Source organism: Scardinius erythrophthalmus (genome assembly GCF_964197995.2).
Source record: "Scardinius erythrophthalmus genome assembly, chromosome: 3".
NCBI lineage: Eukaryota > Metazoa > Chordata > Actinopteri > Cypriniformes > Leuciscidae > Scardinius > Scardinius erythrophthalmus.
The window spans coordinates 54,417,675-54,431,908 of record NC_138223.1 but is presented as its reverse complement, the minus strand read 5'-3'; the positions used below and the strand labels follow the sequence as shown (position 1 = coordinate 54,431,908).

Genomic DNA, 14,234 nt, shown 5'->3' with positions numbered 1-14,234 from the left:
AAACTATGAAAAATAACTATTTTATTAAGCAGCAATTTCAGCAAGATTGTGGATTCAGCAAGATTTCAGTGATTTCCTCCTGCATACCCCCTCTCTTCCACTTAGACTTCAGTCATACCTTTTCCATTAAGGGACAATATTTGCCCCCTACATTTATTTCCCAGTGCTTTTTTTTTACCTTTATGCATAACTTTATGAAATAAAAAATGTTTTCAATGAAAAATGTTCAACAGAGCAATATGCCGGAAAAACGAAGTGATACTTTAAAATATATTACACTTAAACCAGTAAGTCACTGTCTTCTCAATGAGCGAGTCATTGAGTCATTCTTACATTCAGTAACAAAGCAACTAGCTGTATTTATAAATGAATCATTGAATGATTGACTCACAATTCTTTTCAAAGCTGCAGAATTGTTTACGAAACACTGCACTCTAAAAAGAGATGTGATAAAAATGACACATGTTGTGTAGATTTTAACACATGTAGTGTGTGTGCTTAGGGACAACACATGTTGTGTCAGTTTTAACACATGCAGTGTGTGTGCTCAGGGACAACACATGTTGTGTCAGTTTTAACACATGTAGTGTGTGTGCTCAGGGACAACACATGTTGTGTCAGAATTGTTTATGAAACACCGGTGTGTGCTGTAGTTCTACTTTTCTCTTTTGTTGGAACTATTATTTCGTTGCAAAATAGAGTAAGGACTGACAGAACTGTGTTTAAAATACATGTTTTGTTTGTTGTATGATAATCAATGTCACGTTTGCCATCGTGTGGATATTTGGGAACAATTGCATTCTTGCTCGTTATCAACATTAAATACAAGATACATTTTGGGCGCAGAAGGACCACCTCTCGTCGAGGAGCATTCAAGTGGGACTTAAATATGCCATGGAGGGATAAAAGATTATTAAATAAATATGGTGGGTAACAAGATTAATTTGGAAGCGAGGGATCAGATCACAAACAAGCGGGAGAATCCTCATGTTGCGGTCGTCACGATCGCAGAAAAACAATATCTAGGATCAACACTGTTCATTTATACCGCAGGGTAAGTTTAAATTAATTTACATTTAACCAGTTTAATATGGAGAGGCACTCCCAGTCAACAATTTGATCTCACCATGAGCTCTCAGGATACTCGTGATGTGGTCACAATCTGAGTTCACAGTGAGCTAAAAGTGTAACCTCACAGCGCCCTCACTGTGTGCTCATGCTATAGTCACAATGTGAGGTCAAAGTACAAAGACTAGACTGATTTGATTTCGCCCTGCAGCTCAGGATGGAAACCTGTACATTATTTTATCCTGCTTCCGCTACAAATATGTGGGAACCAATCACAAACTGCCTTATCCACCTGGCGCGCTATTGGCGGGTTTAACACAATGACGATAGAGAAGCAAAGAACGTCACCCGGATCGTTGGTCTGATTGGTTGAAGGACTATCCAATTGCGTTCAGAGTCATTTGAACTATACCCATTGATCACGCCTCTTATGCAGGAGAAAACACAGAGCAGACTCACCAGACTAATGTTCAGTCTTAAAATATTGAGCTTGGTCTGCTGATAGCCAGACTACACAAAGACTAGATACCCAGCATGCATTGCAGCATGAAGGTTTCGATCGTCTCCATTGTTGAGATTCATAAGCTGATTCTTGATGTCTCTTTGTGTCTAAATGACACAGTAGTTCAAATGTTTGTGTCTTATTATGCAATTCAGATCCATTATAAATGATTATGACACTGTTGGATATCAAACTGTGTAATCTGAGGTATATTATAATTTAAAATATCAATATCAAACAAAATAATAAAATATCAACATCTAAATCTCTATTAATTCTCAATAAGAACTTTTGTAGACGTCTGACAGAAATAAAGTCAGTCTGGTTAGTAATAAGTGAAGCTGGTAATGCTGTTTGTGGAGTTGTTTAATCCTCCTCTGCTGAGATCTTCACAGATTTAATGTCTTCTTTTATTTGATCTAAGGCTGTGGCTGAAGTCAGTTGTATGTTTGGAGAATGTTCTTATGAGAAAGATCTGTTATCAGGGTGTGCATTCATACTGTGAGCTGACCATGTGACACCACGCACGTCCCATCATTGCCTCTCTCATCTACTACGCAATATCACAGTTTGACATGTCTGTCATTGGAAAGTTCCACGTGGTGTCATGAATAATTAAGAGCAAGTGTCATCTCATAGGATAAGAAAACTCAGTCACATGAATAATTATGAGACACCGATGAGTCATCAAAGTACTATAGTGCTCTGACACGATGAAGATTTTAAAGGTCCCATTCCATGGATTATTTTTATTATCTAATAATGTTTCCAGGGGTGCCCTTATAATGTTAGTATGTTTTTTAGATCAAAAATTGTTATAATTTAGAAATAAAAGGCATATTCCCTAGCCTGATTTCATTCCATGGTTTGAACACTCTGTTTGAAGGGGCGTGTCTGCTGTGAGACTTCAATGTAAATGACCTCTGCTGTGATTGGCTGACATGCTTGCATATGAAATATGGCAAGCATGGCATTACATGTGGAACTGGCATTACATGTGGAACTATCTGGAAAACATTTACTATTACAGCTATTATACGTTTTTACTATTACAGCTATTGGGATTAACAAATCATGAGAAGTTTTTTTAAGTATTTAGATCTATTTCAGTCACATAAAAGGTTGCAGTGATGAGCATCGAGCAGATGACAGCCTGTTGATTGCGTGAAAGATCTTATCAATGCAACGCAGTTTCTGCACTCACTAATGATTTCACCAATGCAAACATGAGGCATATAAATACAGTAAGAGCTTCGTTGTGCAGTGCAACAGCGTCATTGATTTCATAACGAGTTTTGGCAAGTGTCCAGATAAACTCGCGCTGTGTGATTGACAGCTTGGGCGATTGGAAAGGGATTGTTCTTTGATCGCTTTCTGTATATTAATATACATTATAAAGCGGAAAAAGCTATGGCAGGTGATGTTCAGATGTTCTCCAGTCACGCGAGACACGACAGACACTAAATCAGGGCATAAATGAGAGATTTAATATCCCAAAGTATCTTTATGGCACAGCAGTACTGATGTCTATCCTTGAGTCTCTGTTATAGTGACAGTATCGGCTGTTTAGTCTAATATAAATCATGTCAGCTGTTAAGGTGTGAACGGCTTCTCTGTTAACAAAGACTGATAATGGAATAAATATAAAATGAAAAGGTATTTTACAACAGACCTGGGGCCTCATTTATAAAACTGTGCGTAGGAACCTTACTAAAAGTGTACGTGCGCCCGAAAGCCAAAAATGGCGTACGCAAAAAACTATTCAGACTTATAAAACCGTGCGTACACCAGAACCTGCGCAGAATTCACTTTATAAATCCCAGTCAGCGGAAGATTGTGCGTACATGCGTCTCCACCCGAAATAACCATATATGGAGCTTACAACGCCTAGTTTTACTATGCAGATCCTCATCTACATATCATTTGCATATGATTATTCATCCACGTGATAACTTAAATGTTATCACGTGGATGAATAATCATATGCAAATGATATAAACGGTACAAGAAACATTACATTAATACAAATCAAGTAGTTGTCTATCCTTGCCTTGTTTTTGAATAGCCTACATATATCAAATAGTGTAAAATACATTTTAGAGAAAGCTTTTCTCAATCTTTTCCACTTGCTGAATTGTATTTTTAATTGATTTATATTTTTAATGGAAACAGATAGGCCTTGGGCATTATTTGCACGAAACTATTTTCTCAGACAATCTGGTATTATCATGATAAGCAATTATCTCTGTGGTTAAAACATTAAAGCACGCCACAGGAAAAGTGTTCAAAAACAATCACATCCAAAACAAATATTTCTAATGATTGAATTTAAAAAAATGTTGTAACTTCAGTAATGATTTCATGTTTAAGTGTTTAACCCTATTAATTTGAATGACATATTTAATATAAATGTTTATATCAGAAGTATTTTATTTATTTAAACTGTTATTTGCATCAGTTTCACTAAACGGCCCAACACGCTGGCTGCCGCGGACATTGAAGAAGGAATGGATATTTGCTTCAAGTGACAGGCTAGATCGACGGATTTGCAAATCGTCTAATGCTTAAGGATCGAGCAGTCGCAATGATAAAGGTTCGCGGTCGTGCGTTGGAACCGGTCGGTGGGTAAAACTGCTTCAAATCTCTCTGTGTTGTTAGCTCGGCGCGTTAGCACAGCTCACACGGCACGCCTCCAGCCGCTCATTTTTTTTCCGGAAAGACTCGGTACAGCCTATCTTTCTTTTATAAATATAATAAAACTAAAGACTTTTTGGAGATATGAAGGATGCAATACTACTCTATAGGTACTCAAGATTAACAGGAGATTGAGTGAAAATGAGCATTTAAGGAAACTTGAGAAAAAACGTCCATGGACAGGCATTCAAAACTTTAAGCAACTGAACTCATCATACCTGACTTAGTTTGAGGTGCCACTGTATTATTAGATGATGAGGAATTCAATAACACTGAAGGTGATGTTGAGGATGATAAAGGAAACACAGATGTGACGGGATCTTCAGTCGCTGGCTTACTGGTGTAAACTGAAGCTGTTGTGGTTGGTTTCGATGACGTCCTCGCTGATGTGACTAAAGCACAAATAATCATTAGGTTTAATGCATGACAGTCTGATGTTTATTGCAGGTATGACGAGAATGCAAAACTAAGATTAAGCAAAGCTTTTTATATATTGAGCATGCATTTTCAGAATATATATAGTTTAATTTTCACAGTCTAATAATGACAGACGATCACGTGATCTATTTGTACTTTCCCCTGTACGTGTGACCAGCTATGTGTGTTTAGCATTTTCACTAAAGACATCATTATCAGTCATGCAAAAAAGCTGATAGCATCTTACCGTTATTAATGATCAGATGTGTCACTGAAATCCACTTGTTCTTGTTCTTGTTCTTTTGTCCCGTCTCTCCAGCTCCACACCAGTATATCCCAGAATCCTCTAGTGTCAGATCAGTGATGGTCACAGTAAAAACTCCTGCAGATTCATCATCCCTCAGAGAGAATCTGCCGGTACTGTTTGTTTCTGATGAAACTTTGATACCCGATGTCTCACAGAGCGACGGGTCGCTTACTTTGCACATGAACTTGGTCTTGTTCTTCAAATCACTGTTATAATGGCAGGTGATGTTCAGATGTTCTCCAGTCACAGCAGACACGACAGACACTAAATCAGGGCATAAATGAGAGATTTAATATCCCAAATTCTCCTTAATTCTACACTGCATCCTTGAGTCTCTGTTATAGTGACAGTATGGGCTGTTTAGTCTAATGTAAATCATGTCAGCTGTGTTTCGGTGTGAACGGCTTCACTGTTAACAAAGACTGATAATAGAAAAAAATCTAAAATGAAAAGGTATTTTACAACAGAAAGACCTGAACTTTTGTGTACAGATAAATCATTGCCTACTTTGTGTTTTGAATGAGCGATTTCTCCATAACTGAGACAGTGTTGTGTGTGAGGAAGTGATGTGGGTCAGTGTCTGTGTTGTGGACACATACGCTTATCATCATCTGCAGAGGATACTGTGGTTTCTGTTATCTCGCCTCTTTACATCCTTACACAGGGTTACCACACCTTGGTTTACTTCAAATTCAAGGACCTTTCAAGGACTTTCCAGGTCCAATACCCTTAAATTCAAGGTACTTAATGTGGGAACACATTTGTTGTGTCGAATAACAAACGTTGAGGTTCCATCGTAGTTGTTTTGTGCGCACGTGAACGTCATGGCAACGTACAACACAAAGTGCCTCACGCGGGAAACACTTAACGTAACGCGTAAATGCGCGTAGCTAACATAAATCAAGTAAGTATGCATGGGCCACGAAGTGTTGGCAAAATAACACATTACTGGACTGGAGGAAATAATATGGATTTTTTTTTTTTTTCAGAAAACTAAATAAACAAAATAAATTCAAGCACTTTCAAGGAACTGTATCTATTATGTTCATTTTCAAAAACTTTCCAGGATTTCAAGGACCCGTGGGAACCCTGCTTTCAACACGTGATACAGCGCTCTCTCAGACACACACAGACCTCTCTGATGTTACTGATATATTAGTTATGATTATATGTGTTTTACACCATATCTGTGCACTGTCCACTTCACTCATACAGAATATTCTGACTTACCAGGTTTAATTTCCAGGTAAATCTCTGTAAAGACATCAGATGTTCTCACACCACACCAGTATTTGCCTTTATCCTCTGTTCTCAGATCAGTGATGGTAACGGTGTAGATGTGGGTCGTTCTATCATCGGTCAGAGAGAATCTCCTGTCTTTAGCTGGAGATCCAGATTCAACAGGAATGTCTTTATTGCGTACTGGACACTCTCCTCTGCAGAGATACTTATTCTTCTCTTCATATCCAGACTCATAGGGACAGCGTATTTCAACTTTTCCTCCTTCATAACCAGTGAAAGTCAAGATCTCTGTTGTCTCACACGCCAAGACTAAAAACATAAGAGAGAGAAACTCAGCTCAGAGCGAACATGGACCTGATTGAGAACAGGTGCTGTTTTAGAAAGACCCAGAAACACAGAATAAACTCTTACCTGACATGATGAGCAGGAGAAATATGAGAAGTTTATGATCACAGATCTGGATCATTTTCTGCTTTATCTGTGAGCCGCTGGTGGCCTGTGTTATGAAGAGCTGCTCTCTCTCTCTCTCTCTCTCTCTCTCTCTCTCTCTCTCTCTCTCTCTCTCTCTCTCTCTCTCTCTCCCACTCACTCACTTACTCACTCACACACTCCCCCCTCCTCTCTCTCTCTCTCTCTCTCTCTCTCTCTCTCTCTCTCTCTCTCTCTCTCTCTCTCTCTCTCTCTCTCTCACTCACTTACTCACTCACACACTCCCCCCTCCTCTCTCTCTCTCTCTCTCTCTCTCTCTCTCTCTCACTCACTCACTCACTCACTCTCACACACACACACACACACTCATTCGCACACACTCACTCGCGCGCACACACACACACACACACACACACACACACACACACACACACACACACACACACACACACACTCTTTATCTCTCATTTCCAGTGTGATTCTTGAGCAAGTGTGTGCGGGGCGGTGTGAGCGTTGTGCAGACTGGTGTGAGTGTTAAAGTGTTAAAGTGGTGTGGTGTGAAAGTTTTTCATTCTCTTCGTTCTGCTGTGTCGGATTTTTTTATTAATCAACTAAAAATTTTTTTTTTTTTTTTTTGTATAGACGATTTGTAGACGAGACCCAGATAGTTAGGTTTAGGGAAAAATCTACCACACTGCTTATCTTTGTGTTGATTTTTTTGTTGTCCGGTTTGTTAATAGTTTTTGTTAGTTTAGTTTGAGGGCCGTGTGCGATCCGTTATTTGCAGGCATGTCGGCCGAGCAAACACAGGGTTTGAGTTCACTCAAGAGACGCCATGCGATTAAGGTGGCGTCTGCGGTGAGCGTCGAGGAACATTGTTTGGACGTTGGGGAAGTGGTGGGACACGCTAGTGTTTTGTCCGCTTCTAGAATGAACAATGCAACAGTGTTTTTTCTGGATAGTGTAGACAAGGCGAATGAGTTGGTAGAACGGGGAATTGTTATTGATGGCGAATTTATTTCAGTTCTCCCACTCTCCTTACCAGCGAAAAAAGTTTATTCTATCTAATGTACCACCTTTTGTTAGTGATGGATTTCTAACGCAAGCTTTGACACGCTATGGAAAGTTGGTGTCCCCAATAAACAAGATTCCAATTAGTAGCGAGTCGCCTTTATTGAAACATATTGTTTCTTTTAGACAGTTTGTATACTTAATTATTCCGGACGATGCGGATCTATCTGACACTGAATTATCGTATTGACGATTTTAGCTATGCTATTTTCATCAAGTCAGATGCTTTGGATGTGGTAATAAAGGACATTTAATTCGGAATTGTCCAAACAAAAATACTGAGGGAGAGGAAGGAAAAGAAAACGGAAGAGTTGAACAAGGTATTGACGAAAAAATGTGAATGCATTTTTATACAAGTCTTTTAAATGATAAATTGTTTACTGAATTGTTTACATTTTTTTGGAAGGTATTTAAGGAGAAGAAATCTTCCTTTAAATCTATAGAGCAATGGTGGTTTGTTGAACCTTGTTCATTATATGGCAAAGCTTTATTTTCTTATCAAAAAGCTGTTAAAACTGCAAAGTCTCATTATTTTTCAGAATTGATATCGAAAAACTTAAATAATCCTAGGACCCTATTTAAGGTTTTAAACTCTGTTTTAAATCCTGTGGGTAATAATTATCTTATTGAATCAGCTTCTACATGTGAAGATTTCTTAAACATTTTTGTGGAGAAATTAGTTATAATTAGACAATCTATAGTATCTGCTACTCCTGTCCTCGTGGATACTCCTACAGCCACCAAGTTCTTAAATTCTCTTGAGCCTATTACTATGTCCAGTTTGACAGATATAGTTCTTAGGCTCAAGCCTACTGTCTCATCTCATGATATTGTGCCTACATGGTTTTTTAAACAAATATTTGACAAAATTGGGCCTTGGATTTTGTCCATTATAAATAAGTGTCTTCTCTCAGGTTCCGTCCCTGCCCTCTGCAAACATGCTACAGTGAAACCTGTATTGAAAAACCCAAACTCGGACATTAATGATCTATCAAATTTTAGACCCATTTCAAATCTATCTTTTATATCCAAGATCCTAGAGAAAACTGTGTTAATGCAGCTGCAGAGTTTTCTTGATGAGAACAGTATTCTTGAAAAATTCCAGTCTGGCTTTAGGTTGCTCCACAGTACGGAATCTGCTTGAATGATATTTTACTTTCTCTTGACTCAGGGGATTCTGTTATTTTAATTCTTCTAGATTTGAGTGCAGCGTTTGATACTGTTGACCATAGAATTTTATTATCACGTCTTGAACAAATTGTTGGCATCCGTGGAAGTGCTCTCAGTTGGTTTAAGTCGTACCTCACAAATAGAACTTTCTCTGTTGGCATTGGAAGCTCTCTTTCGTCTGTAGCACCTCTTACCTGTGGTGTTCCACAAGGCTCCATTTTGGCACCTACTCTGTTCTCATTATACATGTTGCCACTTGGCTCTATTTTTAGGAAACACGGAGTGTCTTTTCATCTATATGCAGACGACACTCAAATCTATCTGCCTTTTAAACGTACTGACACAAAGGGTCTAGAAAACCTTTATTTGTGCTTAAATGAGATCAAGTCCTGGATGTCTACTAATTTTCTACTCTTAAATGCTAGTAAAACTGAAGCTATTGTATTTGGGCCTCCAGTAGAAAATGAGAAAACATTGCTTAATGCGGAAAATATTTATTTTGAGATCAAACCTACTGTTAAGAGTTTAGGAATTACCCTAGATTCCGCCCTTAAGCTTGATAAACATATTAACACAGTGGTTAAATCCTGTTTTTACCACCTAAAGTTGTTATCCAGGGCCAAGTCTTTTCTATCGTCGAACGAGCTTGAAAGAGTACTAAATGCCTTCGTGCTATCCCGCCTTGATTATTGCAATTCCTTATATGTGGGATTGCCGCAGTTTTCTATTACTAGACTGCAAATGGTCCAAAACGCTGCTGCCAGATTCTTAACCGGGCTCCGCAAACGTGAACACATCACGCCAATTTTACGGTCGCTAAACTGGCTGCCGGTGCGTTATAGGGTCGATTTTAAAATATTGCTGTTTGTTTTTAAAACCTTAAATGGTCTCGCCCCTTCATATTTATCTGAACTTTTGACAGCAAACGTGTCTGTTAGGTGTTTACGTTCCTCCAGCAGTCGAAATCTGTCCCAGCCTCATTCTCGATTGAAATCGCGAGGTGATCGTGCGTTTGCTGTTGTGGGTCCTAGGCTGTGGAATACCCTCCCAATTTCCCTGAGAACACTGACCTCCTTACTTGAGTTTAAGCACAAACTAAAGTTATATCTTCTCGAACAGGCATTTCCTTGATTTTTTTTTTTGACGAGGTTTTATATTATATTATGTTTCTGTCTTTCTGTTCTCTGTGTATTTTATGTAAAGCACAGTGGTCAACGTTGGTTGTGTTTACTTGTGCTATATAAATAAATAAAGAAAGAAAGAAAGAAAGAAAGAAAGAAAGAAAGAAAAAGTGCAGATAAAACAATTTACGCAACTATAGAGCTCGGGATCGTTGCGTCACGCCGCAATGCATTGTGGGAATCACGGTACGGAAGTAGATTGTACTGTATAGTAGCGTATAGTAGGCAGTAGGTAACGTTGATCATTTGGTCATTAATTTAGGTTATTTTTTGGAAAATGGTTCAGTATTGCTGTATTGTGAACTGCTGTAATCAGTCTCATGATCGACAGGGCAAACGCCTCATAAATCATATTAGTTTTCCCTATTTGCGTCGAATGGCTTGGGTCGCCGCTGGTCGTCAGTATACTACCGGACGAAAACAGTGGATTATTGCACGCATGATAAATTACTCCTGAAGTGTAACAAACCCGCATAGACAAGCTTCGTAGCTCACAGAATCTGACAAGTGTGATGCTTGGTTAACGGTGCGAACGATTGTTTTCTCCGCGTTTACTTTGTAGATCTGTAGATCTTGCACTCATCCATTTGTGAACTGCAAGTGAGCCTCCAGTAACAAGTTTCTACTTTTCTAAAAGTGTCTACTTTTAAACAAACAATTAAAAACGAAAGAAAACAGACAGCTCTCTGCTTATGCAAGTTAATCCGTATGCAATTTGCATTTCTCTCTGGCGCGTTCATTACAGCGAAGAATGCCAATCAGCATCGTCAACCTCATCTTTGCAGCCAAATGTGACAAAATAAAAACCATTTGTTTATTAAACAATTAAAATGTGTGTGTGAATGTTGTTGCCGAGGGCACAGGAAATTGTAAATCCGGCTCTGGATCGGAGGTGTAAGCGCTACTCCACAGACCAGGTAGGAAAATATCAGGGAAACTGAGGCTTAGGTATTAGCCTACTCCAGACTTTATTCATAGGGATCGAATCTTTTTTTTTTTTTTTTAAGTAGCGTTGTTTGGCTTCATTATTAAGTTTATCAGTATACGGTATAGCCAACGTTTTTTGTCACGGCCCATAACTTTTTCTCTTTCTTTCTCGGTGCCGGTGGAGACCGGTCGGCTACGCTATTATTTTATTCCGAACTCTTCTGCGTTGCCTCTAAAATGGCCGCGGTTACCCACAATGCATCATTCCATAACGTCTACGCCCGAGCTCTATATACTCAGATGTCACAAAATAATTGAATTGTTGTTTAGAAATGCTTGAAAAGCATTTTAATGCTTTTTCAAGCTTTTGATGGATTTACAAAAGTTGTCTCACTCCTCAAGTGATATTAATTTAAGGGAAAAGCTGAACTTAAAGAGCTGTTAGAGCATTAGGCACAAGGAGCATTAGTTGTAATATTGATCAGATGGATGCACCTTCCAAATATTTCTTTAGTCATGAGAAGAAAAATGGGCAAAAAAAGTTTAATCCATGCTCTGTGTTCTGAGGATGGGACTTTGTTATCAAATCCCAGACAGATGCGTGAGGTAACAATGCAGTTTTATCAGTACCTTTACAGAAGTGAACTTGACCCGAAAAAGAGGGAATAATCTCCTTTCCTAGAGGATCTACCCAAGAGCTCAGAAGACTCCAATGAAGAACTGGGATGTGGTCTAACTCTGGGAGAGCTCTATAAGGCACTCTGAGATATGGAGTCTGGGAAAGCTTTGGGTGTGGATGGGCTTCCAGTGGATTTCCTGAAAGCTTTCTGGTCGGAGATGGGAGTTGACCAGCTGGAGGTGTTCGATGACAGCTTGCTGAACCGTTGAGCCGAAGGTCAGTGGTTACTCTTCTTGCCGAAAGAAGGAGATCTCACTGAGATTAAGAACTGGAGGCAGCATCACTTCTGTGCAGTGATTATAAAATTACTTTCTAAAACGTAAGATAATAGATTGACTAAAGTAATAGGACAGGTGATCCATCTAGATCAATCTTATTGTGTACCAAACAGGTTAATCTTTGACAATATTTCCTTAATTAGAGATATTATACAGGTTTCCAAATTATTTAATATCAATTGCGGTGTGTTGTCTTAACTAACTGTATTTCTCTATGTACATTTCTGAAATGCACTTTCTGTAAAACTGCTTTGAAACAATATGTATTGTGAAAAGCGCTATACAAATAAATTTGAATTGAATTGAATTGAGGAGTTGCCTCTCGTGTTTGGGCATTCAACACGCTGAGGCAGCTTTTGTGGATAGTTCATGTTCCCATTGAGGGAATATGACTATCACAGCGCTGAGATCGAGTCTCACCTTCCTGAAGGGAGGTGCAGTCCCCTCGCCTATGCCCAGATCTAGCGTCTATTCTGCCCCGCAGAATAAACCTACTTCTGTGCATGACCTGGGTGATCTGAGGATTACTGTGAGGGCTTCCCCGCCGAGACAACCTCCGCGGGCCCCTCACGCCTCACAAGTGCTGCTGCCATTGGAGCCCCTTAGTGAACGTCTTGGTCCTTCTCCTGGACGACCAACTGTTTCCTTTGGGGCTGGGAAAATGCTAATAATCATGAAATAGACTGATTAAGTGTGATCTTTTAATCTAATCCCTGTGTTACTGCAGCATGAGATCCAGCAATATTATAACAATAAGTTAGAAAACTTCAACAAACATGAGCATGCAAGAGCCAGTTTATGATGACACACACAGACATCAACAATCAGTGTATGAATCTCAACAATGGTGACAATCAAAAGTACTTTGCTGCAATGCATGCTGGGTACCAGCATAGTACAAAACTCCCATTATGCATTGCAGCATGCATAAATTATGCAGCTGAATTTTCCTATTATTTTAATTCTAAATATTTACATTTATTTTTTTTGCTGTTGTTTTTGTTGTGAATTAGTAGCTTTTCAGTGATGCTCTGAATTGATCTGTTTATCTAAATATTATTTGTGATTGTCACCATTGTTGAGATTCATACGCTGATTGTTCTGATCTGTGTCAAATTAAATACGTTTTTTTTTTTTTTTCATCCTTGTTAAAAGATTTAAACCAATTTATATATTGCTGGATCTCATGCTGCAATAACACAAGGTTTGTGACGTGAATATATTAGTGGAACAACATAATTGTTAGATTATAAAAACCTCAGGGAATCAGGTTATTTCATGATGATTATAAAATCATCAACAGGTAACCATCACCACCTGATCTCATTTCACTTTAGCTTTCTTTGCTGCTGTAAATGTGTTTGACACACACACTGTCACAGCGGCCAAAAAAGACAAAAGATATAATAAGAGTTAAGAGCCCAGCTAATGGAAACACTGATCACTGTTATGGTGACTGCAAATGAAACAGAGTTAAACCTTGGTTAAATCTCAATAAAACTTCTGTAGACGTCTGACAGAAATAAAGTCAGTCTGGTTAGTAATAAGTGAAGCTGGTAATGCTGTTTGTGGAGTTGTTTAATCCTCTGATGAGATCTTCACAGATTTAATGTCTCTTGTCTTCATTTGATTTCATCTAAGATTGTGGCTGAAATTACTCCATATTTAATATACACAGATTAGTAATATTAGTAATATGTACCTTTGAGGGACTAATATGTTGGAATGATGATCTAATGGTGTTGGTTGTGTTTTAACATAATCATTATTTCACAATCATTCATGAACTCATATAGAGCCCAATTTCTGAGTTAGGTTTACTTAATTATAGCAGCACTGTCCTTGTACAGCATAATATTTTTAGCCTTTTCAATGAATTTTTTTTTAATTGATTTGATTATTTGGATTTCATTGAAAAGGCTAAAAATATTATGATTAGGATGAGACGCCATCAAATATCCCGCAGATGTGGTGTTTGTGGTGAAGGATAAGCCACATCCAGTGTACAGAAGAGACGGATCATTTATTCTGCAAAAATTACACTCAAAGAGGTAAGATGGGCTCCTATTGTAAGAGTTTGCTTACAAATTCTTTTCTTCCCTGTCTGTATTTTTCTAATCCTGTTCTTCTCTACTTTCTCAGGCACTTTGTTGTTGCACAGTTAACGTTCCAACACTGGATAATCGCACGGTTAACTTAACAACTCAAGACTTTGTCTGTCCCAGGATGAAACGGCGTGTCACCGGGGAGGGTCTTCCTCTTCCGAAAT

The 14,234-nt window shown here is 38.6% G+C and overlaps 1 protein-coding gene across 1 annotated transcript; it reads right to left on the bottom strand.

The window, feature by feature from the left end:
* Positions 1-4,776: 4,776 nt before the first annotated feature.
* LOC308687534 (polymeric immunoglobulin receptor-like) lies at positions 4,777-6,773 on the bottom strand. The gene is made up of 3 exons (XM_081360133.1): positions 6,642-6,773; positions 6,219-6,539; positions 4,777-5,252 (listed from the first exon to the last, which is right to left on the bottom strand). Exons 1-3 carry the CDS (start codon positions 6,694-6,696, stop codon positions 4,897-4,899), a joined length of 732 nt encoding a protein of 243 aa, XP_081216259.1. The 5' UTR covers positions 6,697-6,773; the 3' UTR covers positions 4,777-4,896.
* Between the last annotated feature and the right edge of the window lie 7,461 nt (positions 6,774-14,234).